Here is a 26,335-nt window from a genome sequence, read left to right on the forward strand (position 1 = left end):
TCTTTGTTGTCACCAAAACTTCTGCTCCCATCAACTCTTAAAATGGTTAGATGAAAACCCACAAGGTGAAAAACAGCACTTTATATTTTTAAGTGGTAAAAAAAAATTCTCATATGCACTAACACATCAGTCCACGTGGACTGCAGTAAAGGGGCTAAGTTGGAATTACTCTTTTATCAGCATTACTAGATATGTTTCTGAACAGCTGCTGGAGAATCTTGGGGAATAGTTGTTATGTCTAGCAAGTAACTAGGGAACAACTGGGCTTTGGCAAGACTTAAAAGAATGCCAACCCCCCAGGTGAGCCAGATTCTGATCTCATTTATATCACTGTAAATGTGGAGTGACTCAATTGAGTTACTCTGGATTTATCTCAATGTAAACAAAGTTGAAATTTGGTCCTCTGGTCTATTGATTTTGACAAATATTATTCAGCTAGCCCCCTGCACTATGTAAATTAATAATAATAGAAGATAAATTTATTAAGTGGTAGAGTGGAAGCATCATAGAATTAAATTCTAATCCAATATTTAATTTGTCACTATAAGACACTTTTCAAATATGTTTGTATAAATCCAAAGTCATGAACATAAAAGTGGATTCAGTTATTCAAATCCGTACAGCACAGAATCCAATTCCTGCTACTTTATAATCAATGGAATTAAAACTTCATTATGACAGCAGCTGAGCATTCCAAACTGGATTTTGGTTCCAGTAGGTTCCTCTTAAATCGTGTCCCTTGCCTCAGTAAAGAGCAAGCCAGAAGGTTGAATTTAATTTAAAATGCAGGAGGTATAAACTCGAGCTATCTAATCCTTAACAGCATCCTGCTGAGATCAGGAAACAGACCATGCTCTGGCTACCCTTCCTGTTTGTCTAAATATCAGCTGCATCATCTTACTTCTTTCACTCTCATCAGGATGGGAGAGCAGCTTATGCAGTGTACCACTGATAACTACACTCATGCCAGTTAAGGAGGAAGTGCTCATTCCAGACTGATCAGTGTTAGGTCACTTAGGGTACGTCTAGACAGTGAGGCTATTTTGGGATACCGTAGCTGATGCCTGAGTGTATCTGAGGCTCATGCTTAAAGGGATCCATCCTTCTGTACAGCTGTCTCATGCTCTTCTCCTTTGCCTACGTCCTTGAGGACAGCAAAGACTTCTCACTGTCTGCTCTGGTTGCCCTTGTGGACATCACAACATTCCTGCCATGGAGCCGGACCTGCTTCCAAGCAGTCTTACATCTCATGCTGCACCTTCTGATGCAATTACTGCAGGCTGCCTTCATGGGTCTGCAGGAGGACTCCTAGCTCATTGCAGGGCACTTCCTCACCTCTCTCCATGTGCTGCTTATGCAGCTCAACCCCATCCTCCCTTCCCCTGCACAGCCATTTCTGGCAACTGGACACCCATTCCATCTGGTGGGATCGGATCATCATGGAGCGGTGGGACAACCAGCAGTGGCTCCAGAATTTCTGCATGTGGAAGGACACCTTCCTGGAGCTGTGTAAGTGGCTCACCCCTGTCCTCCGGGCACCCACCATCCCCCTCCAGGTGCGGGTAGCCATTCCCATCTGGAAGCTCACCATGCTGGACAGCTACCAATCTGTCAGGAACCAGTCTGGTGTGGGGAGGTCGATTGTCGTGGTCATGGTCATGCAGGTATGGTGTTCTTGTGCTATGGTCCCAGGAGGGTGGCGAACTGCTGGAATGGGGCTCCCTAGGGAAGGGGGTGGTGGTGGAAACTCCCTCCCTGAAGTTTTTTTAGTCCTGCCCTCGCAAAACCTTGCCAGGAGATGGGGCAAGTTGGGATTGCACCTGGTGTGTGTGTGTGTGTGGGCGGGGGGGTTGTGGGTTGTGTTCGGGAACTCCCGAGGGCCCCTGGCAACCCTGTGATTCTCTGTGTGTCTCCTTCTACAGGTGGTGCGGGCCATCAACACCATCCTGTTGCAGAGGCTTGTCATCTTGGGCAACGTGGACCCCATTGTCCCTGGCTTTGCTGCCATGGGCTTTCCCAACTGCGGGGTGGGAGGGCATGGATGGTACCCACATCCTCATCCGGGCTCCTGAGCACTAGGCATCCGAATGCATCAACCGGACGGGGAACTTTTCTGTGGTGCTGCAGGCCATCGTGGACCACTGAGATCACGTCACTGACATCTATGGTGGGTGGTCAGGGAAGGCGCACAATGCAGGCATCTTCCAAAACTCCAGCCTGTTCCAGAAGCTACACACCGGCAATTTTTTCCCAACCACACCATCAGTGTTGGGGAAGTGGACATGATGATGTGCATTGTAGGGGCACAGCCTACCCTCTGGCTAATGAAGCCCTACACTGGACACCTGGACCCCACCAAGCAATGTTTTAATGCCAGGCTTAGTAGGGCCCACATGGTTGTGGAGGGCGCCTTCGGCTGTCTGAAGGGGAGGTTCCACTGCCTCCAAAATATTTGTGAAAACAAGGGGGAGATGTTCCTGTCAGGGTGGGGGGCAGAGGCCGACCAGCTCGGCAGGGCCTTTGAGCAGCCATGCACAGCTGCTATCTGGTAGGCCCATCAGGGGTTGTGCATATCCAAGAGGCCCTGCGGAAGCGCTTCACACAAGGACCACAATGACACTCCCCTATGGGCCTCCCACAAGGGCCTATGCATTGCCCCGCTTTGCTTTCCTCCCACACCCCTCCCTTCACCCTTCTCCTCCCCTCCTCTGCACAGACAATAAACAACACTTATGGCTTTGGAACAATAAACTGGGGTTTTTTATTGGGGTAAATGTAACTGGGGAGGGACTAGGGAAAGAACCTGGGAGGAGGAGGAGGGAGGAGGAAAGGGGGGGAGAAGCTCAGAGTAGGGCTGGGAGTGGTGCCTGCCTGAGGTGATTCCACTGCCTCGGATGTAGGGGGCCTTGGTGGCCATGGAGAAGCTAGGGGGAGAAGCTGGAGGGTTGGGAGCTGGAGTGGCAGCAGGAGCAGCCACCAGACGATCAAGAATGGCAGTGAAAACCACACAGATGGTCCAGCCCTGCTACAGCAGCTCCTGCCAGGTGTTTTGGTGCAGCTCCAGGTCCGCTTCCAGTCTGTGGTCCTGCTGGTCCAGGGAGCGATGTGCTCTCGCTGCAGGTCACCCTGGGCTCACCTGCGCCTGCAGGTCATGCGGGGTCGGGAGGATGGCACGGGAGGTGTTGAGTGTGCCCCTCTCGCAGCTGTGGAGAACAAAGAGAAGGGCAGTCAACCCTGGAGACACTGTGCCTGCAGCCAGCCCTCATCGCTGAGCCAAGCCCGAACGGTCTCAGGTCAGAAGAAGGTGATGTGTTTTGAGCTAGGTCATCTGTGGCCTACACAGAGGGCCCTTTCCTACAGGGGCACAGATGTCCCGGGGGGGAGCCTCACTACCCCCACATCCCGGGAACAAGCAGGTACAGGAAGGTGCCAGCCAGACCGGGAGCCTGCAGGTGGGAGGGGTGGCCACAGGGCAGCTCAGCTTCTCTCCGTGCCCCACACACGGTGGGTCCGGCCGTGGCAGCATCCCACAGGGAGAGGATTTCTATCCCTGCCCACAGGAGGAGAGGGGGAGGTGCATGTGAGCAGAAGACTGCTTACCGGGGAGGGTGCTGCTGGGGTCCCTCCACGTCCTTCCGCCTGGCGGGTTCCCATGCAGGGGCTTGGTGTCCTCTGCCTCCCCACACTTGCCTGGGAGCAGATGCTGCCCTGGGAGTGCTGGCAGGACTATGTGGTGTGTGCGGCTCTGCTGGGAGCGTTCAGCGTCCTTAGTGGTGGGAAGATGTCCTACCACAGAGTCGGGAGTAGGGCAGGCCTCTCCAGAACCCCTATGAGCAGGAGCACAAGGTTACTTTCTGGCAGGCTCCTGGGGCTGTGTGCTGAGGACTGGCACTCCATGTGCACCCCACATGCATGGGCTGCATTAGGATCCCCAGGCTGAGTGAGGAGCACCGGAAAATAATGGAACTCACCCAACGGGCCTTCCGTGCCATCATCCAATCCCTGGCTGACATCCTGGGAGGGGGATACTGGCTCCAGGGCCAGGATGACTTCCTGGTTGGTGGGCATCATGTCCACACTAGCTGTGTTGTCCTCCTCCTCCCCTCCAGGTGGCTCATAATGGGTGTCTCCAGCCCTGAGTCCACAACAAGTGGGTGGGATGGGACTGCACCCTCTCCCAGGATGCAGTGGAGCTGCCTGTAGTAGGGGCAGGTCTAGGGTGCCGCCCCTGAGCGGGAGTGCAACTTTCGTGCAGGCCCGGTGCAGTTCTTTGGCCTTCATGTGTACCTGCTCCTGTGTGGCCCAGGCTTTTGGCCATCCAGCCATAAATGTCTGCACCAGATCCTGCTGGTTTTCTTCCTCATCCCACATCTCAAGGAGATTCAGGAGCTCCACACCAGACCAAGATGTTGCCCTCTTCTTTTGGCCCTGGGCAAGGGCTTGGGAGCTGCCTGAGGCAGCGCTGGCAGCTGTGAGGCGCTCGGCTGGAGTGGTGGGCCCAGCCATGGCAGCAGGGAAGGCTGCGCAGGGTCCTGCTGTGTGGCATGATGCAGTCAGGGCCTGCTTCCTGCCACAAGCCCTTTCCCTTCTGCCTGCAGCTTTAACACCTACAGGGGAAAGGGGACTATGGAGTTCTGAAGAGTGTGGACAGAGTGGCTACCAAGACAGCTGTGTAATTTCCTGGAGGCCACTTATTTCAAAATAACTCCATCTGCCTCATCTCCACACACCCTCTTCCAAAACAGCTGTTTCGGAATAGGCATTATTCCTCATAAAAGGGGGATGACAGAATCTGGAATAAGATGCCCATTATTTTGATATTATTTCGAAATAACAGGCTTGCTATGTAGACACTCACTGTGTTATTTTGGAATAACACCCACTATTCTGAAATAACGCTGCTGTGTAAACATGCCCTTAGGTACCCTATTTGTAAAATCCTTCCCTTCTACAGACTTCTTTCTCTTCTCAGATTTCCCCCACAAAAGAGGAGTTATTATAGCAGCAAGAGCCATAAATAGTGACCTCTTTTGGCAGTCTATTTGACCACACTGCAGTTCTTAAACACAGGACGGAATATGACACGCCAGCTACAACTCTGACGCCACTGTCTAATGCTCTATGAAGTACTCTCTTCTAAAAAAAACAGCCACTGTGTTTATGCAGTGTTACTACAGTGCCACTTTCTTAGCCCTGTACCGAGCCTCCTCAGGCATAGCTGACTAGATGTTAGGGATGTGGTGGGCAACTGGTGGCCTATGAGACATTTTGTTTACCATTGCCCATGAGCAGGGTTGTCAGATTCTGCTAGTTTCCTTCCACGTATTTTTTTCCCCTACCGGTATTACTAAAGGGATACACATCTAAAAAAAAGGGCACACGAAGTGAGTTGTGTGCTGATTGCACACAGCATTGACTGTGCGAGCAGTGCACTCTTTCTGCATCCAATCAAAGCTCTGTGATGGTTCAGTCTGCACACTCCATGAATTCTAGGTATGCAAGTGCAGTGAGCAAAACAACCCACTCTTGGGATACGCTCTAGGTTAGGACAATCTTGCGGCCCACTGAGATGATGGAGAGCCACTCATGTGGCCCATTCACTAGCCTAGGCTGCCCATCAACAGGTTAGGCTTTGAAATCAGTATCTCTGGAATTGCTTATAATTGGTGATTAGCTGATCCCACAACACAAAAAGACACAGAAAGTCTGTATCGTGGATGCAGCCAGGGAGATGAGATCCGAAAAGTCATCCCAGTCACTGTATGCCTAACTGACCTCAAATGTGTTTTCAAGCCCTTCATACTTGGTGCTTCACTGCTGTCTCTTCACGCAGTTCACAGTCAGCCTGTGGAACTCCTTGCCAGAGGATGTTGTGAAATCTAGGACTTTAACAGGGTTCAAAAAAGAGCTAGATAGATTCATGGAGGTTAGGTCCATCAATGGCTATTCGCCAGGATGGGTAGACATGGTGTCCCTAGTCTGTTTGTCTGGAAATGGATGACAGGAGAGGGAGCACGTGCTGATTTCCTGTTGTGCAGGATGTGGGAGTGAAGGGGGATGCTGATGTCAGAGTGTCCCTCCTCCTTCCACTCCTATACCCTATCTCTATATAGAGAGAAGGGGATGGAGGGAGCTTGGCAATGCAAATCTCTGTCACTCTCACACACTGCGTGTGTCTGTCATTCTCACAAGCACACATACTGTCCTTCACTCTCATCTTCCAACCCCACACATATGTGGGGGGGCTGTTGTTACTTCTTTACTGCTTGCAAAGTGGGGTAGTTTTGGTTTTTGACTGGTCTGTGCATTTCGTAAATTTCATTTCTCTCTTATGCTTAAATTTAATTCTTTGAATAGTGGGTTCTCAAATGCCTAACCTGTCATGGTTGGAGTAATTATCCCTATGGAAATCGCTGCTTCTGGAAGTGGCTGGCATGTCCCTGCAGTCCCTGAGCAAGGAAGAGCAGGGGGTCTCCCCGCATGCTGTCCTTGCCAGCAGACACCACTCTGCAGCTCCCATTGATCAATAATAGGGAACCGTGGCCAGTAGAAGCTGTGGGCTCAGTGCCTGTAGATGAGGGGCAGCACATGGCACAATGGAGCTACCGCTGTATGTGTCAGCTGCTTTCAAGAGAGGTGCAGGGGCATGGCAGGAGTAAGTCTGCCTTAACTCCACTGCTCCACCACCCGGAAGCCTTCTCAGTTAAACTGTGCCCAGCCAGAGCCTGCTTCCTGAACTCCTGTCCTGGCCCTAAACCTCCTCCCACACACAACCTCCTGCCCCAGACATGAGTCCACCTGCACCCAAACTCCTTCCCAGAGCTTACACCCTGACACCCCTCCTGGACCCCAATCTCCCACCCTGGGCTAAGCCTGGAGCCCCTCCCACACTCCAAACCCCTTAGCCCAAGACCAGAGCCTGCACCCCAACTCCTACCCCAGCCTGGTCAAAGTGAATGAGGATGGAGGAGGAAGGGTGATGGACCCATCAGAGTGAGGCCTCAGAAAAGGGGTGGAACAGGGACAGGGCCTCAAAGACGGGGCGGGAAAAAGCAGGACAAGGGTATTTAGGTTTGAAAAAGTGATCTTGCGGTTAAAAAGGCTGGAGACCACTGCTCTAGATTTTAATTAATTGGTGGGAAATAGCCACACTAAGTAAATGTTCATGTCAGACTTTTACACTAGTCCAGGTGATATGCTGATTTATGAATTAGAGATGAGCTGAGTAGCTGATGTTTGAAGCCAGATCAGGTAAGGTTCAGGTTAATATTTTTACTCATTATTTGCAAGCACTATCAATATGCTAATACTCTCTGTGCTATACAGGGCACAGAAATGCAGCCTGGCCCTGGATCAAAGATTTCACGGGCTAAGATGTAAATAAAGCTAAAACAACACATACTGGGAAGTCCAGAGAAGAGTCCAAGCTTGTTTGGCTTGCCTGATCTCATTCTCTACTCTGCAAAATCATAGTGGATTAGAAAAAGTGTTGGAAATGAGCTAGGTTTTGTGGGAATTGAGGAAATGAGTATTTCTGAGGGAACTGAGTGAGGAGAGACTATGTACGCAGGGGGGAGGGTGTTGAGGCTGGCACATCTCTGCAGAGGGAGCTAGAATAGAGAATGCCATGGAGACGGGAGAAAGAATTAAATGGGACGTCAAGTCTGGTTTCGTTGGCAGAGCAAAGGGGTGTGTGATATATTCTGAAATACAGGCTTGGGCAAACCTGTGCAGTCTTGATGGTGAAGATTCAGGATTCAGGTTTGAAGCTGCATCAGAGCTGGCACCTGAGCTTGAGTTTGATGGCTCTGAAATCTTGTGAACTCTTCTTGTGAATTTCAGGCCTGCTCTGTTTATTTCAGGTGCTTTCTGCTATTGTGAATAGGGGGAAATGTCACAAGATGAGCATTCTCGTGGGATTATTATTTACTTTTTTAATAGTATTCCAAGAGTGCCTCTATGCCAATTAGATCAGGGCCTTATTTTGCAGGGTGTTGTAAATCACATAGTACAGGGGTTGGGAACCTTTTTTGGGTCAGGGGCTGCTGACCCACAGAAAAATCAGGGACTGCTCGCCAGTGAGAAACAAACAAAAGAACCCAGCAAACCCTCACTGATGTGGCCCCTGAATGAGGAGAAAGACTCTCCCCACAATCCCCTTGCACACCAGAGACTTGGGGTGGGGGCAGTCTAGTAGATTTTGTGTGCTCCAGCCCACAGAAGAGTGGCGGGGGGAGTGCAGCTGGAGTGCCAGCATGCTGGGGGGAGGGACCCTGAGCCTCAGGGGCCAGATCTAGGCAAGCCAGGGGCTGAATGTAGCCCCTGGGCCTTAGGTTTCCCAACCCTGACATAGTAAAAGGTGGTTCCTTCTAAGTGAAAAGAAGATACCACAAGTGGGTGTAAGAAGATGAGGGTAACTGCCCTAAGAAAAGGCAGATGCTCAGGGTCGGTATTTGAATAATTTGGAAGATTTTCTTTTATTGGTGTAAATAATTAATAAGCAGATCCTGTTCCTGTTATCCCTGCTAGCAATCAGCTAGCAATTTTTAGTTGTCAGCTAGCAATTTTCTGTAGGCTCCACAGTAGAGGTGAATCTTGAGAAGGGACTAGAAAAAGGACAGGATTCATCTTGGGCTAAAAATCTCCTAAGAACCATTGTTCCCAGCTCTGTCCAAACTAGAACCTCAAAATAACTCCTTGTGGTTCTGAATTCAATTTATGACAAAACAGGCAGTGGCTAAATCAGCCGTATGTGCTCTTCTAGATGAACGGCTTTGGGGTTGAGATTCTGCACTGTGGTCTGTCTTGAGTGATGGAAGTTATTGCTTTGTGAGGTGTTGTGTCGTCTAGTAATCTTCATCTTCTAACTGGAAAAGAATAACTATTTAGCATTTATTGAGTGACTGTCATCTATGGCTCTTAAAGCATGTTATTTAAGCTCAATATCAATGTGGACACAAGAACAAATAGATATAAACCGGCAATCACGAAGTTTAGACTTGAAATTTGACAAAGGTTTGTAACCATTAGAGGAGTGAAGTTCTGGAATGGCCTTCCAAGGGAAGTAGTGGGGGCAAAAGACCTATCTGGCTTCAAGATTAAGCTAAATGGGTTTATGAAGGGGATGGTTTGATGGGATAACATGATCTTGGCAACTAATTGACCTTTCACTATCGGTGGTAAATAGGCCAATGGTGGGATGATAGGAGTTACTATAGAGAACTTTCCCTGGGTGTCTGGCTGGTGAGTCTTGCCCACATGCTCAGGGGTCAGCTGATCACCATATTTGGGGTCGGGAAGGAATTTTCCAGGATAGGTTGGCTGAGGCCCTGGAGGTTTTTCGCCTTCCTCTGTAGCATGGGGCACGGATCACTTGTTGGAGGATTCTCTGCATCTTGGGGTCTTTAAACCATCATTTGAGGACTTCAGTATCTGAGATATAGGTGAGAGAATAATCAGGAGTAGGTGGGTGAGATTCTGTGTCCTGCATTGTGCAGAGGGTCAGATTAGATGATCATAATGGTCCCTTCTGACCTTAAAATCTATGAGTCTATACAACGCATATTATCTTTTCCTTGTTAACTGGAGGAAACTGAGTCAGAGAGGTGAAGTGACTTGCTCAAGATTGCAGCCTGGACTGGAATCCAAGCACTTGTTCTCCCGGTCCTGTCAACTATTTACTACAAATGTTGCCTTTCCAATGATGAATAAAACAGTATTTCTGCTGGTTGCTTGAAAACTCTGAAGTAGGTTGAGCAATGAGTTCATGGGAGGGAAAACTGCAATCTTTCCAAAATAGGATGGGAATTAGTTTAAAAACCCAATTATCACTCATTGCAGTATCATCAAAAAAGGCAATGATGTAGTGGGTGAATAGCCCAGCCTTGTGAGGATTAACTCAAGGAAGATGTTAATAAGGGTTTCATCGGTTGTTAAAAATGGTAGTTTTAATTTCTGAAGCTGACACTACCAAGATAAAATGCAGGAAAGGCACATACAGTTAAGTGAGAACTGACAGTGGGCTTCTGAGGGATTCGGCATAACAGCTTTTGTCAGGGGATGAGCTTAATGGAAGAGAATTTGTTATCAGGTCACTTAATGAAAATAACCTTGGGAGAGTTTAGCACAGTCTTTGGGGTGAAACAATTTATTCCTATTCTGCTTCCATCACTGTAATTTAGCCTAAAATGTGGAATAAGCTGAGTTAAACATGAGCTCAACCTGTTAGAACAATGCGGATATATGCTGGGCCACAGACGGAGCATTAGCAATCACTGCAACGATAATACATCAAATATTGCATCATTACCGGAGGCCTTCTCTGCATAACACAAGCTTTTACACAGAAGAGTCGCAGACCAAGATTGTATTTGAAGCCCAGCATGGCTTGATGCCAAATCACCAAAAAGTCATGAAATGTAAATTTTTTAGCCAGCATGCTGCTTCTTAGCATCGCTCATTTAGGAAAGGGCTGGGAGGGAGGGAGCGGATATCATCACAGCCCTTGTTTTCACCTGGTATCTCTCTATTGGGGTTTGGTTTATAATACAACTATAATGAGAGATGGGCCCCAGTTATAAATGCTTAAGGTACTACAAAGGAAATCAGGAGAGGTGGGTTTTGTTCCTCACCTTGCCACTCAACTGCAGCCTGACCTTGGGCAACACCCTCTAGCTGATGGCATATTTGTTTCCGTTCTCACTCTCTGCCTACTTAGATGTAAGTTCTTCCCAGCAGGGACTGTCTTGTATTTGTATAAGGCCACCCTGGTTACGGTGTTTAATCTCTACTGTTATCTGCACAATAGTAATACTGAATCAGACCTAAGATATCAAAGGATAAAAAGAGCCCTTTAGAAAATTCAGGTCTGGATCCAGATTCTGAAAGCCTGCAAAGTTCCAGGGCAGCTTGGCTCAGTCCCTTCCCCATGTGTCACTATTTTGTCTCCAAATGTCTTTTATTTAAAGAAACATGAATCAATCATTCATGGGAGGCTGAATATTCTTCTTCTACAAGTCTAAATACAGCACATTCTACCACGAAAGAAAAAAAATTAAAGCTGTTACCTGATCATAATGGAATTTACAGAGAGGAAAATTGTTTCTTTTCCAGCTTGAAGCCCAGAGCAGGGTATAGTAGCCAATAAGCACTGACTCACGAGAGAAAGATAACTAGGTCATTATGCACATGTGCATTTTATTTTAGAATTGAGACTGCAGTAAATGTGGCCAAGTGAACTCTGTGCCTTTCATTTGCCATCTAAAAAGGTATGTACCTAAATTGGTAGTGTGACCAAGGAGCAAAAGCCTTGCAAAGAGAACTTCCCTCTCTGCTGTTTATTACCAACATCTTTTAAAAAGCCTATTAAGCTAACAGTCGAAGGCTAGGTCTACACTGCAGGCTTCTTGTGCAAGAACTGCTTTGTGCAAGAGTTCTTGTGCAAAAGCACATCTACACTGCCATGTGCTTTTGTGCAAGAGCACCCATGGCAGCATGGATGCTTTCTTGTGCAAGAAACCCCTGTTGCCTGTCCACACTGCCTTCTTGTGGAAGAGATCTTGTGCAAGAGAGCTTATTCCTCATGGGGAAAGGAATAACTCTTGCACAAGAAGCCCTGTTTTCCAACACTTTACTGTAAAATTACTTGCACAAGAATGCACATGCAGTGTAGACACTCTGCAAGTTTTTGCACAAGAACAACTGTTCTTGCACACAAAGCCTGCAGTGTAGACATAGCCTACGTAGTTTAACAAAAAGAAAATAGATGCAGCTCTCCTTAAGCAGCAGTGAGCCCCAGTCCCTAACCATATAGGCAAACCATCACCTCCTCTCCTACCCCCAGTACATCCAAGTGAGTAGTCAGGGGATCACTTTTATAGAATCCCCTGGTGCAAGTCAGGAGCTCTGCCTTGTTAAGACAAATCTTTCCACCTGTGTGGGTGTGGCCTGCTGGAGAATTAATTCCCATTTTGTGGTGCCCAGGCAGATGCCTTGTTGCATTTGCAAACACAGAAACTGCTAGCCAGCTTGGTCATTTGCTTTGTCATTCTCCTCACCTGACCAGCCACACCTCCATTTCACTGAGCCCTTTGCATGTTTGGGGGAAATGACAGTATTACAGCCCATAGCACCAAACTTACCTTCCTGGCTTTCAGTCTTGGCCTGCATAGAGGTTTTGGAGAGTCTTTGAGCCTCAGGTTTGAGCCCCAGGTTTAATCACAGCTGCTCTCAGCCACCATTATGTCATGTTACACGTGTCAGATAAAAGGATTATTAACTAGCTACAGTGTGTTTTTTTCTAAAGTGGACTGAGTAATGCCTCTTGTCATTAAAATTCTTCTGTGAAATGCCTTTGACAAGCACACAGGGGAAATGTGCCTGCTATTCACCAGAACCTGCAATCACACTTTCAGTAGCAGAATGTCAGCCCCAGGAGTGAGTGCAGAGGGGCATGAAGTACAGTGTGCTGGAGTGGTTATTACCACACAACAAAAAGAGCGACCTATGCTGCAAATAGAAATGCACAGAGGGGTGGGTCTGTATGTGCATTTCCGCATAGTTCTGCTCTCTGACAACTGTAATGAGCCACAATAGAGCAAGCTTTAACTTCGGCATCAGACCTGGGCCTTTAACAACTTGAAAATTGCACTGGTGGCCAAATAATGCACACCCTGGAGTGGCTGCTTGGCAGTAGATTGTAGCTCATTCGTTTTACATTTAATATTTTTCAAACCTTTTATAAATGTGTTGAGGGCATTTGTGTAACATTCTTCTCCTTTGAAGAGTTGTTACTACACAAAAGTTAGCAACCCCTTTGCTCAGCTAAGGACTATCATTTTATTCTGTGTTTATATAGCACCTGCAGGTTGCACCTCTGAAAACCAGCATTCCCTGGCCTGGGAGCCTAATGGCAGGAGGGGCCAGCAGCCTGGCCGGGGGCAGCAGGGCTGTAGCCCCATAGCAATACTGGGGCCAGGCTGGAGAACCCCAGCAGCCTGTGGCAGCGAGGGGCTGGAGGCCAAAGAAGTCTGGCTGCCCACAGAGCCAGGGGCTGGAGCTGCCCAGCCACCTGTGGCAGCACGGGGTTGGGGGCTGAAGAAGCCCAGCCACCCGTGGCAGTGTGGAACATGGGGCAGAAAACCCTGGCCACCTATGGCAGCCCGGAGTCAGGGCTGAGGGGCCAGCAGCAGCAGGGCGGACAGCCTGGCTGTGGAGGGTATACGGGGAGGGGCCAGAGGCAGGGGGCCAGCTGGGTTAGAGTCGGTGGCAGGGGACACTTCCCCGGTCCGACAAATTCTCTCATTTGGTTTCATTCAGGTCCCAACAGTGCTGGACCAGGGAGGTCCAACCTTTTTTACAATGAAGTCCCGATACATGGCTGGGACTCTGAGGCACTACTGTATTATCATAGAATCACAGAAAACTAGGACTGGAAGGGACCTCGAGAGGTCATCGAATCCGGTCCCCTGCCCTCATGGCAGGACCAAATACTGTCTAGACCATCCCTGATAGACATTTATCTAACCTACTCTTAAATATCTCCACAGATTGAGATTATCATATCATTATAATTATTATTATCATTATTGTTATTAATATATTGATTTTTTTGGAAGAGCTCTCCTTTTGGGCTGTTGAGCAACCTTCACACCAGAATTTGAGTTGAAGGGCTCTGGGTTGCTGCAGTGAGGGTCTCCGGACTCTTTTTGGAGAAGGAAGTTTTGCGCAAAAAGGAAGTAAATAAGGTTTGCGGAATGTGAAATGTTATGAATGACCCTGCTTAGTCAGCATGGGTCATATTTAGTGTAACTGTATACAAGATGAATTACTATTTCCTACTTCCTTGACTGAGAGTATTATTATTATTATTATTATTTATTTGTTATGTGTAGGTCCCTACCTTGATGATGGACACCCAGTTTTCAGAATTCACCCCTGACATCACCCCAATAATGTTAGCGGCCCACACCAACAACTACGAAATCATCAAACTGCTTGTCCAAAGACGGGTAACAATACCGCGCCCACACCAGATCAGATGTAACTGTGTGGAATGTGTTTCCAGTTCTGAGGTGGACAGCCTAAGGCATTCCCGGTCAAGGCTGAATATCTACAAAGCCTTAGCCAGCCCTTCGTTGATTGCCTTATCAAGTGAGGACCCTATTCTGACAGCCTTCCGGCTGGGCTGGGAACTGAAGGAGCTCAGCAAAGTGGAGAATGAGTTCAAGGCTGAATATGAAGAGCTTTCCCAGCAGTGCAAACGTTTTGCTAAGGACCTTTTGGACCAGGCCCGGAGCTCCAGGGAACTGGAGATCATTCTCAACCACAGGGATGATCAGAGCGAGGAGCTGGATCCCCAAAAATGTCATGATTTGGCAAAGCTAAAGGTAGCAATAAAGTATCATCAGAAAGAGGTAAGAGTCATCTTAATGTGGGGGTTTCCCAAAGCCATCTATGTTGGGTAAAAATGACTTACTCCCCGGCCAACCTTGTGTTCATTGAAGGAACGCCTGGACTGTGGCCCGGCTGAGATACTTTAGTTAATGTGTTTGGATTGAAAACAAGACCACGTGCAAGTAGGGCTACAAGAGCTGGTTCCAAACCCACCCACCCTCGATGACAACTAAAGTGAATGAGCACTTGGTACCCTCTGGGAGGTATGCAGTGTGCCTCAAGATCAAAATTCAGCATTTGCTGTCCTGCTTTAGCATTGACTGAGAGCCTCATTTTCTGTCTAAACCAGATTTGAGTCAGACTTGAATTAAAACTATGCCCATGGCTATCTAATAGCCTTCAATGATTTTTAAGGATGCTAGCATCAAATCCCCTTCTAGACACACTCTGTAATCATTATCTTCTCACTAAATCCAAAGCCCTGGGCCTTTCCAGTGGCAGGACTATCTGAGCAAGGGAACTCGTGCTAGTATCAGCAGCTCTCTTGACCCCACCATTTCTCAGAGGCTCATGGATTTGAATTTGAGAGGATGTGGCTACAATAGGCTCAGCATCCTTAAGTGGTTCTGCAGTGATAAGACCTGAAAAAAAAACAGAGATGGTTTTAATAAGCCTTGAGCAGGTGTCACAAAAAAAGAGCCTTAAGGGCAATGATTCTGGTGCATTTCACGTCCCTAATGGTCACCCTGTTTTGTTTGCAGCTGTATTTTGAGCTTGTGCAAGTGAAGCACAAACCGTGACTCTGTGCCTTTGGTGGACACTCTTGTTGCAAACACATTTGCAAACAGTGTTCAAAGTTGGGAGCTATAGATGGGCTTCTTCATTTTACTACTACTGCTGGTAGGAAGAAGGGGGAAAAAATCAGGAAAAGGAAGGCAAAAGCCCTTGACAAAAGATGACACATACATATTGGAGGCATTTAATTGGCCCTTACTCTGCTCATTCGAGCATGGCCCACAATATCTGAGTTCCAATTACATACATACTAAATGCACAAACCCATGTGACTGCACAATTAAAGTTACGGGCATGTTGTAAACAAGGGTAATGATGGACAATTTGTAATCTTAAATATCACAGTTGTTACTAAAGAAATAGTAGTTGCAATTAACATTGCTTACCTCTGAGTATGGATCTTTGTCTAAAGAGCCATGAAAATACTGCTTGACACCTGAAAGACCCCAGTTTCATTCTTTGGCTCTGCTTCATCCAGGCTCTAGGGACTCTGAAAAATTTCCTAGAAATGGAAACCCCTGCCTTTAGTGCTAGAAAAAAGGAAGAAATGCTTCTGCTAAAAGACAAGAGAGAGTCATCCAAATGCCTTGGAAACCCAGAGACACTTCAGTACCCTTCAATGGACAAGGACGAGGAATCAAATTCTCGTAAAAGGCTGACAGGGTTTCATTAGTTGACTCAGGATTTTCCTTCTATTTCCAAACCAAGGACAGAACTCAGTAGATTATATATCAATTGCCATCTGCCAGTGATATCCCTGAGTTTCAAAGGGTAAGATCTAGTTAGCATAGCTAAGAAGTTTAATTTATTTTACTTCTCCATTGCATTTGTTTCTTAAGCCTCCTTGAAGCTTCAAAGCTGATCTAATCACCCTCCACTTGAGGCTCTGCATTATGCCATTGTCCTGGATGAGGAGAGCGTACCTTGACACATTCTATAGTCCATAAAGGCCACATTAGCAGAAGGAAACCTGCAGAGTGATGGAAGATGCTTCCTTCCCATCCTCTATGTATCTTCTTAGCACAGGGTCCCAGACGCAAAGAGCTAGGCTTGGCAATATCCAGCACATTACAACATATTGCTCCACCAATAGACTGGCGGTTGGTTTATGAGGGAAATACGGCCCTGCTAGTTATTCTTCACATGGATTTGTGATTTTGCTCACACCAATGGAGTGTGGGAATCATTTAAGTGGGCCTGGCAGACACAATGGATGAAACCTTGCTTTAAGTCAGTGGCAAAATTTCCTGTCATTTCAGTCAGGTCAGGCTTTTGCTGAATAAGTTAAATAAGGTCCCAAAAAGACAATGATGTCACATCACATTGTGTTGTTTTTCAGTGTGGTGATGGAGTGTTGTTAATATTTAACGTGGCACCATTTCATCATGCTGGGTCACCATTATATCAACAGATGTCAGCAGCATCTTGCTGTTCCTGCAGTATACTGGGAAGCTTTGACATATTAGAAGCCTAGCACTCAAGTTGCATAATGGCAGCTTTTGGGAGTAACTCACATTACATTTAAGTGTTATTTATTAAGGGCGCGTATCATAGACTGTAGCTGCCCAACTGTTAAGTGAATTCCAACTGCTACTTAGATACTGCAGATAAATCTTTCAGAAAAACTGAAGTGACATAGAAGCCTAAATGCCAGTTCCTAAGTCACTTAGGTATTTTGAAAATTTTACTCTACCTACTTTGCTACTATGTGATGGATGATATAGAAAACACTATGGCGGGTAGCCAGATCCTTCACCTATATGAGCTTTTCTGTTGGAATCTGTGACTGGAACTGGGAGGAGAAAAAATATTTTACTCTGAATTTATTTTTGTGAGTGGAGCAGTGGAGAAAATGGAACTGCCTTGTCAAAATCTGGGCAGTCCCACAAAAAGTCCATCTGGTGGTACCCTGAAAGGTAATTACAGTGGGGATTGTAAATGGTTGTGAAGAGGCAATGAGAAGTGGTTATGTTAACACAATATAAATAAGTGCACTGATTTGACCATCCCGGTTCTTCCTTACTTTCAGCAGTCCTTCCAGGATTTGGGGGAGTAAGCTTTCAAAGCATGGGGCATCTTCCACTTCCCCCAATGGACGTCAGTGAGAGTGTAGATTGACTGTTACCTTGTAGAAAGGGTTCTCAAACTGTGAGTTTTAATGGGGGTGCCAAAGCTGGTCTTGATCTGGGGTCACAACAAGTCAGAAGCCCACGCCCAAGTCCCACTTTCCAGGGCTAAGATTGCAAGCCCCGCGTTCAGTTCAGAAGCTCTTGGGGATTCAGGTTCCCTCTCCCCCACGATTGTGAGGCTTGAGTGGGCTCAGTCTTTGGTCCCCTCTCCTGGGGTTGTGTAGTAATTTTCATTGTCAGAACAGAGTCAGGGTGCAGAGAAGTTTGAGAACTGCTGCCTTGTAGTATTAGACCTTATATTGACCTGAATGGGGCTTGGCAGCGCACTTGCGCGCGCGCGCGTGCACACACACACACACACACACACACACACGCCTTAGCTCAGGTGCTACTAACCTTTCCAGACTACTGTATCTCTTTCAGGAGTCTGATTTGTCTAGTGTACCCCAAGTTCATGGGTGGTGGGTGATCTCCCTCCCCTTCAGGGAGGCTAGCCAACTGGCCCTGCCCCTTCTGCCCAAGAGGTCTTCTTCACCCCCTTTTCTCCTTCTCCTGCCAATGGCTGACAGAGTACCAGATGGCCAGCCCTAGTCATGCCAGCTGGTCCCGGCCTCCCTGAGTCACACCACCCAGCACCATGGCTAGGATGTTCCAGCCTCCCTGGGCCATGCTACTCTGCAAGACCTCTGGCTAGCTGGCCCCTCACCTGACCTGAAGGTCCTCCTGGCTGAGCTGCCAGCCTCCCAAAGTGTCAGGCTGGTCTAGTGCTGGGCCAAACTGCTGGCCCCCGTGCCCCTGAAAGCTCCCTCCCCCCCAGATAAGCCACTAGTCCCAGTGTCCTGAAGGCCCTCCCCCCAGGTAAGCCACCAGCCCAAGTGCCAGGCCAAGCTGCTTCACTCTCCCTCTCAGCCCCAAAGCACCTGCAGGAGCCCCCCACCTTGCCCGGGAGCATCCAGTGGGCAGCCTGGCCCCAATGCCATGTCCCCTGGGGCTCGGCACCCCAGAGCAACGAATGGTGCAGCCCCAGTGCTGGGCTCCTCCAATACTGGGCACTTCCAGCCCCTGCAGGCTCCCTAGAGATTAGCTTGCCTGGCCTGGGCCTAGGAGCTGCACTGCAGGGAGCAGGGGTCTGGCCAGGGGTGAAGCATGAGTGGGGCCACCCATGGCTATTTGGGGAGGCACAGCCTTCCTTTGCCTACATTATGCGCTGCCCATGCCAAGTGTCATCTCACTTAAAAACAACTTGCTTACAAAATCAGACATAAAAATACGTAAGTGGCGCAGCGTGCTGTTACTGACCTCACTCGTGGTGCTTTTTACGTAGCCTGCTATAAAACTAGATGAGGTGATGTACCCCCATAAGACTTCTGTGCACCCCTAGACCACCAGAGAGTCCAGCAATCTCAGGACATATACTTACCCTCCTGCTCCTTAGAAGTGCCCAAGCAGGAGTAATGTGACTGGGCCTTGTGTTTCGTTAGGAGTGGAACAGCCTGGATATGGATTAAGTGCGAGCCACTGTTGGGAGTGGGGTGCTGTTCTGTACCAACATTTTGTAAAGCTCTAACTTGTTTCATCATTTTTCGGCCTCATTTCTGGTCGGGTTTGACTGGCTATGTAACTCCATCTGTTCCACCGGCATGCTTATGTCAATTCCAATGTGTAAATGACATCAGATGGACACAAGCACTGAACTGTCATTTTAAATCAGTGCAGTTTCCGTTTGTAATACCGGGCTACATAGGGTGAGAGTGACTGTGCCCCCAAAGGGAAACCACAACAGCCCTAAGCTACCCCCACATCTCCCTGCTGTTTGCAAACAAGTGGCAAACACAAGCAGCCCACCTACAGCATGTTTCTAATTGTTGCTGCAATTTTCTTATCATAATAATGATAATAAAAACAAATCATCAGGCAAGCTATAAACAGCCTTGACAACATGTAAAAACTGAAAATAGGGACATTTGGTGACAGAGATGAGGAAACGCCTTTTATTTTAATTGAAAAACATTGGACTAAAATATTTCTAGAGCAGCGGTGGGCAAAAGGGCCTCCGTGGGCCGGAGCTGGCCTCCCAAGTAGGTTGATCTAGCCTGCAGAGGCCCTGCTGCTTCCCTGCCTCCAAGCCAATTAGGGCCTGGGGGCAGGAGGAAGCACATGAAGTTTCCTTTGCCCTGCCAGGAGCACGTGGTGCTTAGACGCACCACACGCTCCTGGCAGGGTGGGAGGAGACTTCGTGCACATCCCCACCCCCAACCCCTGATTGGCCTGGAGGCAGAAGGGAGCATGCAAAGTTTTCTCCACCCTACCCCTGCCCTGCAAGGAGCACATGGTGCAGGAGGAAACTTCACACGGTCCCCTGCCCCCAGGCCAATCAGGATCTGGGGATGGGGAGAAGCACGCAAAGTTTCCTCCCCCTGCACCCACCCTACAAGGAACACACAGTGCTTAGAAGCACCACACACTCCTTTACGTGCTCCCCTGCCCTCAAGCCCTGATTGTCCTGGGGGCAGAAGGGGGAAAGTGCAAAATCTCCTCCCACTGCCAGGGGCACAGGCGCCTAGGGGGAACCTCTGAGAGGGGGCATAGACTTCACATGCTCCATCACCCTCGGACCAATCATGGTCTGTGGGTGGGGAAGCAGTGTAGTATCTTGGGCCCGCCCCTTCTTCTTGAGGCCCCGCCCCTTCTTCTTGAGGCCCCGCCCCTTCCGGAGCAGCCTGGGCCCACTTCAAAAATTTCTGAAGTGGCCCCTGGCAAAAAAGTATTGCCCACTCTGTTCTAGAGGGACAGAGAGGAAAAAAGGAGACAGCGCTTGTTTTTAGCAGGAGGAGTTTCCTGCTGATTGGGGACATAAAATGGAGCCACCTTTCTCCTGACTTCAAAGTCAGCAGGTGTCATGTACGCAAGCATGGACCCCAGCCTATAACAGGCATCTGGGTTTAACTATCTCTGAATCTCTTCATTAGGCCATATCTTCATTAGGCCATATCTCACGTTTCTTAAATGTCTCTTCATTAGACCAGCAAAAACATGGCAGACTCTAGACATGTGTTGACCCAGGGGCAAATTATTAATGATTGATCATGAAATCGTTTGTGAGACAGTGCTTCCATTCACAGACCTGTGCAGTGCTCTTCTGTGTGTGCACTTACTACCTGGCCCTAAGTCAAGGAAGCTGTCTCTCCATTGGTAGCAAATATTATGTTAACAGTAAATAACGTGGTAGACAGAGGCCGGTGCAGGTTACTTCTGTATAAAGCTGCCTCAGTTAATATATCACCTCAGCACATGCGTACTTGGCTGCTGGCATCAGTTTCACTATGAGAGCATGTGTTAACACCAAGTGCGGTGCACCATGGGTGGGTATCTCAGTGTGCCATGTGCCATGCTGCGCCCTCATGCCTTTTGAGTAGTTTTGGAATATGTTGCAGGGGACACACGAGTTGTTTACAAAAGGGACTGAGAGGGAGAGGTCAAGTTTCCCTCATGCAACTTTCCCCACCTATAACGTCACCCAGATACTGTAATTTTTGTCTTTTTTCAGAATGGTAAGGTGAGACCAAAATAGGGAAATGTGTGCTATCACCGCACAGCAGTGCGGGAACCCCATTACTGCTAATCCATCCACTATGCCCTGCACATTGCTCAGAGTCACAGGCCTGTGAAGCAGGAGACGATTAATGGCCCTGCATGACAGAGGCCCATATTATGGATATTCCAACTCCAAAATGATTTCCACTGATGGGTATTAATCTGGCACTGCAGGCATCCCTAGTGCAATCACCCTTGGCTTCTCAGATGTCAATTTCAACTTTTAGAAGTGCTTCAAAGTTTGAGAACTCAGGTAAGGCAGTCAAGTGAAAAATTGGCCCTATATCTTTGTGTATGGTATCTTGACTTTACTTAATTCCAATTGTTAGGATTTGCTGCTGGACAATATACAGTTTTGATGTCTAAGGCTACGTCTAGACTGCACTCTAAAATAGAAAAAAAGATACGCAATTTGTGCCATGCAAATTGCGAAATTTTTTTTAATTTAATTTTGAAAGAGGCTATTTTGAAATTTGGCGCATCTACATGGCGCCAAATTTAGAAATAAAGTGCTCTTTCAAGCCATCCCTTATTCCTTGTAGAACCAGGTTTACAGGGATGGCAAAAGAACATGTCCACTATTTTGAAAATTTTTCTGAAGTAGCGGACACGATCCTTGGATGCGGCATTGCTATTTTGGGATACTTCTGGTAACCCGAAATAGCAAAGCAGTCTAGTCATACCCTAACTGGGCAATCAGAACAATACACTGTGTTAAGGGCTGGATGATGACAGTCCTGTCCCCAAAGAGCTGACAGTTGTTTTAAGAAGTCAATGGACTTTACACACAATAATGAAGTTGGTCTGACAACATCCTAAGAAGACAGGGAAAGTGTTTTTGTCCCTACTATTACAGACAGTGTGACTTGTCCAAGATCACAGGAAATCTGTGGTAGAGCCAGGAACAAACCGTATGTCTCCTGCCTCCTGAACTTGGGACCCAGCAGTTCCCTCTATCCCACTGAGTGAATGCCTTTGAAGAACTGAAGCTTCAGGGGGTAACACTCACTTTCAGGAACTGACAAAATAGTGTAAAGTGGCCTCAGTGTAGTTGGGAATCAGACCTAAAGGACTCGATTCTTCATTGCCTTGTGCCTTGAGGAGTCATTTACACCCATGCAAACTGAACTTAAAATGTAGTAAGCCGTTTCCACCATTTTACCCAATTATGAATTGCCTTTCACCCAATGAAATCATTTGTGCCTGCACAAAATGAACACGAGCAAAACATCAGCATTCTGAGCTGGTAGTACTTCATGTCCATTTTGTACTGACAGATGAAGTTGACTATTCAGGGAGAAGACAGTGGAAGAACTTGTGTGTGTCCATAAGAGGTAAGGCGAGGGAGAATCAGACCCATTTAAATTCCCCACAAATCATTTCTATCATCCTGCCAGAAAATGGCATTTGATCTACCACTGGATAGCTTAACACTTTCACCGAGAAATCAAAGCAGTGTGTGGAATTCCCTCATGACAGGCTTACCCTCAATCTCTCTTATTCACTTGACTGTTTAAATCATTGACAGGAGCTCTGGAAGAATCAGATGGGTTTTGTTGGGGGGGGTTATTTTATTTTTTATTACTTTAAGACATAGCCTCAAAAAAAGTTGCTTCCTAAACAAGGAGTTCAGTTATTGTTTCCCCCAAAACATTTCAATAGACAAGTACATAACTGGAATGTATGGGCCATCATTCCAGCATTGATCAGCTGTGTCTTGAGTCTCTTAAGTTAGATGTGCAACATCCCCAAGAAGAGAGTCTGAGTAAACCTGGAGAATTTCTCAGGGCACTTCAGTTTGCTTATAAAAATATCACAGGCTCATGAAGGATGAGGTGAGAGTATGCAGAAACAAAAGCCAATCTACTGTACACTGTTTATATCTATTTCTAAATCCATTCATTTTTCTTGACAGAGAGCCAAGGACATTTTTTGCTGATAGTCAGGTGCAAAGATATTTTCCAGTGGTTTTGTCTGTTTTAATGTAACATTGCCTAGAGGTATAATAACACAGTGCTGACTATTTCAAGTGTGCTTTATTAAAGGAAAAATGTTTAAAACTGGCTTTTCAAAGGACTGCATGGCTCAGAGGATCATCATCCTTAGTTACTGTTGCAGTGAAAGTATTTCACTATCCTCCTAAATAGAATAGAATATTGTATACTTCCATCTTTTCTGCATTATTTTTGGTAGTGCTACCATCTGGTAGCGGATGAATAACATTATTAGGATTTTCTTTGATTAATTGTAACATGTAGCAGGCAACTAAAGTAAGAATAATTTTTAATTATTATTTTCTTGCCCCTTGTCTCTGACGTCTTGGACAGAGAAAAGGAAAGGGATGTTGAAAGTAAAAGGAAATTGTCACCAACTACATTCATCATACGTGAATGATCAAGGGGATTCACCATTTCCCTTATCTCCATAGCATCAATCCTTCTGCTGATGGCAGGTAGAGGCTTTGAAAGCACAAGTTATGGTACTGGACATGATTGATTTTGTTTTCTAAAGACAACAGAGAAATATGATACAGGTGAAAGAAATGATACACTGTGTTAGACATAAATTCATCAGCTTTATCTTGTTTGAAGGTTACACCACCCATTCACAAACAGTCTTTCCAGTTATTCTGATGTTAGCATTGAAGGGTACATCATGCTGATTCCTATTGCAGTTTGTAAGATGCCCAAACATATTAATATGGGGGGGACATCTTTATACGGAGCCCCCTCTAGGTAGTGGAAATGGTGTGATCTATAAGTGATCTGACTGAGGTAGGTTTCAACCTTTCTTGAGCTTATCAATGTAATGAGTTGTGAAACCCAAAGAAAACAAATGGAGGATTTTGCTTTCAATGTCTATTATTTCTGCAATAGATGCAGCATCAAAATAGGCCATTTGGATACGTCATGATTGGAAGCATGATAATTTCATAGTTCTCCCTTCTGGGAATGTGAGAGTGAGTGTGATGGATAAAAACAGTCTCATTATAATCCACCTAAATTGGAATCTTGTTCAGCCTGGCGTTTATAATGTGACTGCAGTTGCTGTGTTCTCATTGTTTTGCCACCGACCCTGATGGTTTAGCAAGTTTACTTCTGCAGAGCACGTGTATCCTTCCTTGTATAATAGCGATTTACCCTGCAATTGAGTGACAGGAAGGGTTAGCAAGAAATGACGTGTTCACAGGGCACAGATCCATTCCTGTCTTATATTTTCACTATTAGAGAGGTGAAGAGAAAAACATTGTTCTGGGAAAATGTTCTTTCATGGCAGAAGAAAAAAGTAAATATTCCAAGTTCCTACTGGGGTAAGAATTGTTTTCCGTGAACCAAGCCTCTCATCCACGGTTTCAAACTCCAACCTTCCACATAGAGTGTAAGAATTAACATTGTTTTATGATTTATTTCCAGTAATGCTTTCAGTGAGATGTCGAGAGTTTGGACTGACAATTCTACCTAGCCCTGTTCTCTTTCCAGTGATGTCTCAATGTCTCTTGGATTGGAAACATGTTTGTTTGGTTACATATCTAACAAATTACTTCTTAAAGGGGACTTGCTACACACACACACACACACACACACACACCCCAGATTTTTTTAATTAAGTAGAAAAAAATCTTGAAATAAACTTTTTTAATAGAAAGAGTCCTGCCTTGAGGGCGGGGGGCTGGACTCGATGACCTCTCGAGGTCCCTTCCAGTCCTATGATTCTATGATTCTATGAAAGAGAATTTTTTTCTGTTTATTTACATTAGAATTTCAGGTCTGGAGGACTTGGTGATGGCTGGAGAGATAGTGGGATAACACCATAAGTGCTAAGAAAGTGAAACACGATTAACTGAAAAGGATTTTTACTCAGACTGCTTAAAGGCAATCTGTAAAGAAAAGAAAACTGAACTAGTGTCTCACTTTTCTTCTTTATGATGCTTAAGAAAGGATCTAAAGATTTTAGGTTTGTTTTTAAGGCTTTTTTTTTCTGCTTCTTTTTTGATTTTGAAACGCTGATCTTGAATAGCCTGGAAGACCATATTGACTGGAGAACTAGTAAAATGATGACGAAGAATACAAAAAAGTGAAAGTTAAGCAAGCAAGAGGAGGACTTTTATTCAAACTGTTGCAAGCATTTTGGATGTTGCTGAGTTTTTTAAATTACCCATTTAATTCTCATGACTAATTAATATTTTGGGAAAAATTAATCTTTCTCAATGACACAGTGTCATTATCCAGTCTAGTAAGGGGTTGGAACTCTCAATAGACATCTCTGGGACCTCTAGAAGTTCTCCAGAAAATCCAGGGCAGACCAGATTTGGTATTTCTAAGGTTTAAAAAAGAGTCTCAATACACACAAACTGACAGATAAACACAAAACTGCAGAAGAAAAACATTTTCAGACTTTATTGGTAACAAAGAAGAGAAAAAGGACATGGGCCTTATCTATAATTAAATTTTGCTAAGCACTTTTAAAACCATAGATTTTTGTTTATGCATTTAATTTAAATGTGGAAATACACCTGGGAGGAAAAAATAACTCTATTCAAAAATCAACATGCCCATCCCTTCAATTAAATTATGAGAAAAAGCCCAATACCTATTTCTGAGACCTGTAATAATAGGAGCTCTGCTTGTATAAAGACATTAGGGTTTGACTTTATGTGACTGATATATCCATAAAATGCACCTGATAGAGCCCCCAATTACTTGAGTTCAGTCAGTTTGCTCTGACCATCTCTCTTAGCCACGTGTGTCATGTTCGGAGCTAGTTTGGACTGCAGTGAGTGCATTTGTAAATTGTGAATATTAATCTCAACATATTAGGCCTTCTTAACTTCTGTAATGGATTTATACTTCTGAATGTTTGCTGAAATCTTTCCCAGAATAACTATTTCTCTATGTATTCCAATATCTGCTCAAGAAAATGATGAAAACCAGCCTTTGACAAGACTGGATCTTTCCACCCCCTGAAGCTGAACTCTGTACAGACTTTGGCCCAGAGAAATCACATTACAGGAGATTATTTGCTAGCAGAGATTAGTGTCAGTGATACTAGCTCATCAGTCTATCCCTATTTGCAAACCCCTTAAACGTGTGCCTAAAGCCCGCTGGCATCAATAGGACATAAACACATGCTTAAAATTAAGCACATTCTTAAATGTTTTGCTGACTAATGATATATAACCTGGTAAACAGCTTTGCTAAATTAAGGCTTATTTTGTTTCTCCCTGTCTACCTGCAGAGACTCAACAAGCTTCTGGCTTTGTCCTGCAATATGATGTATATCAAACACTTCTCTTATATGGGGTTTTAGGAGAGAATAAATTCTCATTTAAACCCAATGGAAGCTATTGACTTAATGGGAACTGGTTCAAACCCTGAGATATTGTTTCGGAGTCTTGCCTTCTGGCAGTATTAGATCACTCGTGG

General features: G+C 46.1%; 1 protein-coding gene across 1 annotated transcript in view; it reads left to right on the forward strand.

The window, feature by feature from the left end:
- TRPC5 (transient receptor potential cation channel subfamily C member 5) overlaps positions 1-26,335 on the forward strand; it is a 157,631-nt gene that overhangs the window by 67,876 nt on the left and 63,420 nt on the right. Inside the window, exon 3 of the mRNA XM_075940904.1 lies at positions 13,893-14,414. Coding sequence (XP_075797019.1) covers positions 13,893-14,414 — 522 coding nt within the window. The remainder of the gene's footprint in view (positions 1-13,892; positions 14,415-26,335) is intronic.

Source organism: Pelodiscus sinensis, chromosome 13, assembly GCF_049634645.1.
Source record: "Pelodiscus sinensis isolate JC-2024 chromosome 13, ASM4963464v1, whole genome shotgun sequence".
Taxonomy (NCBI): domain Eukaryota; kingdom Metazoa; phylum Chordata; order Testudines; family Trionychidae; genus Pelodiscus; species Pelodiscus sinensis.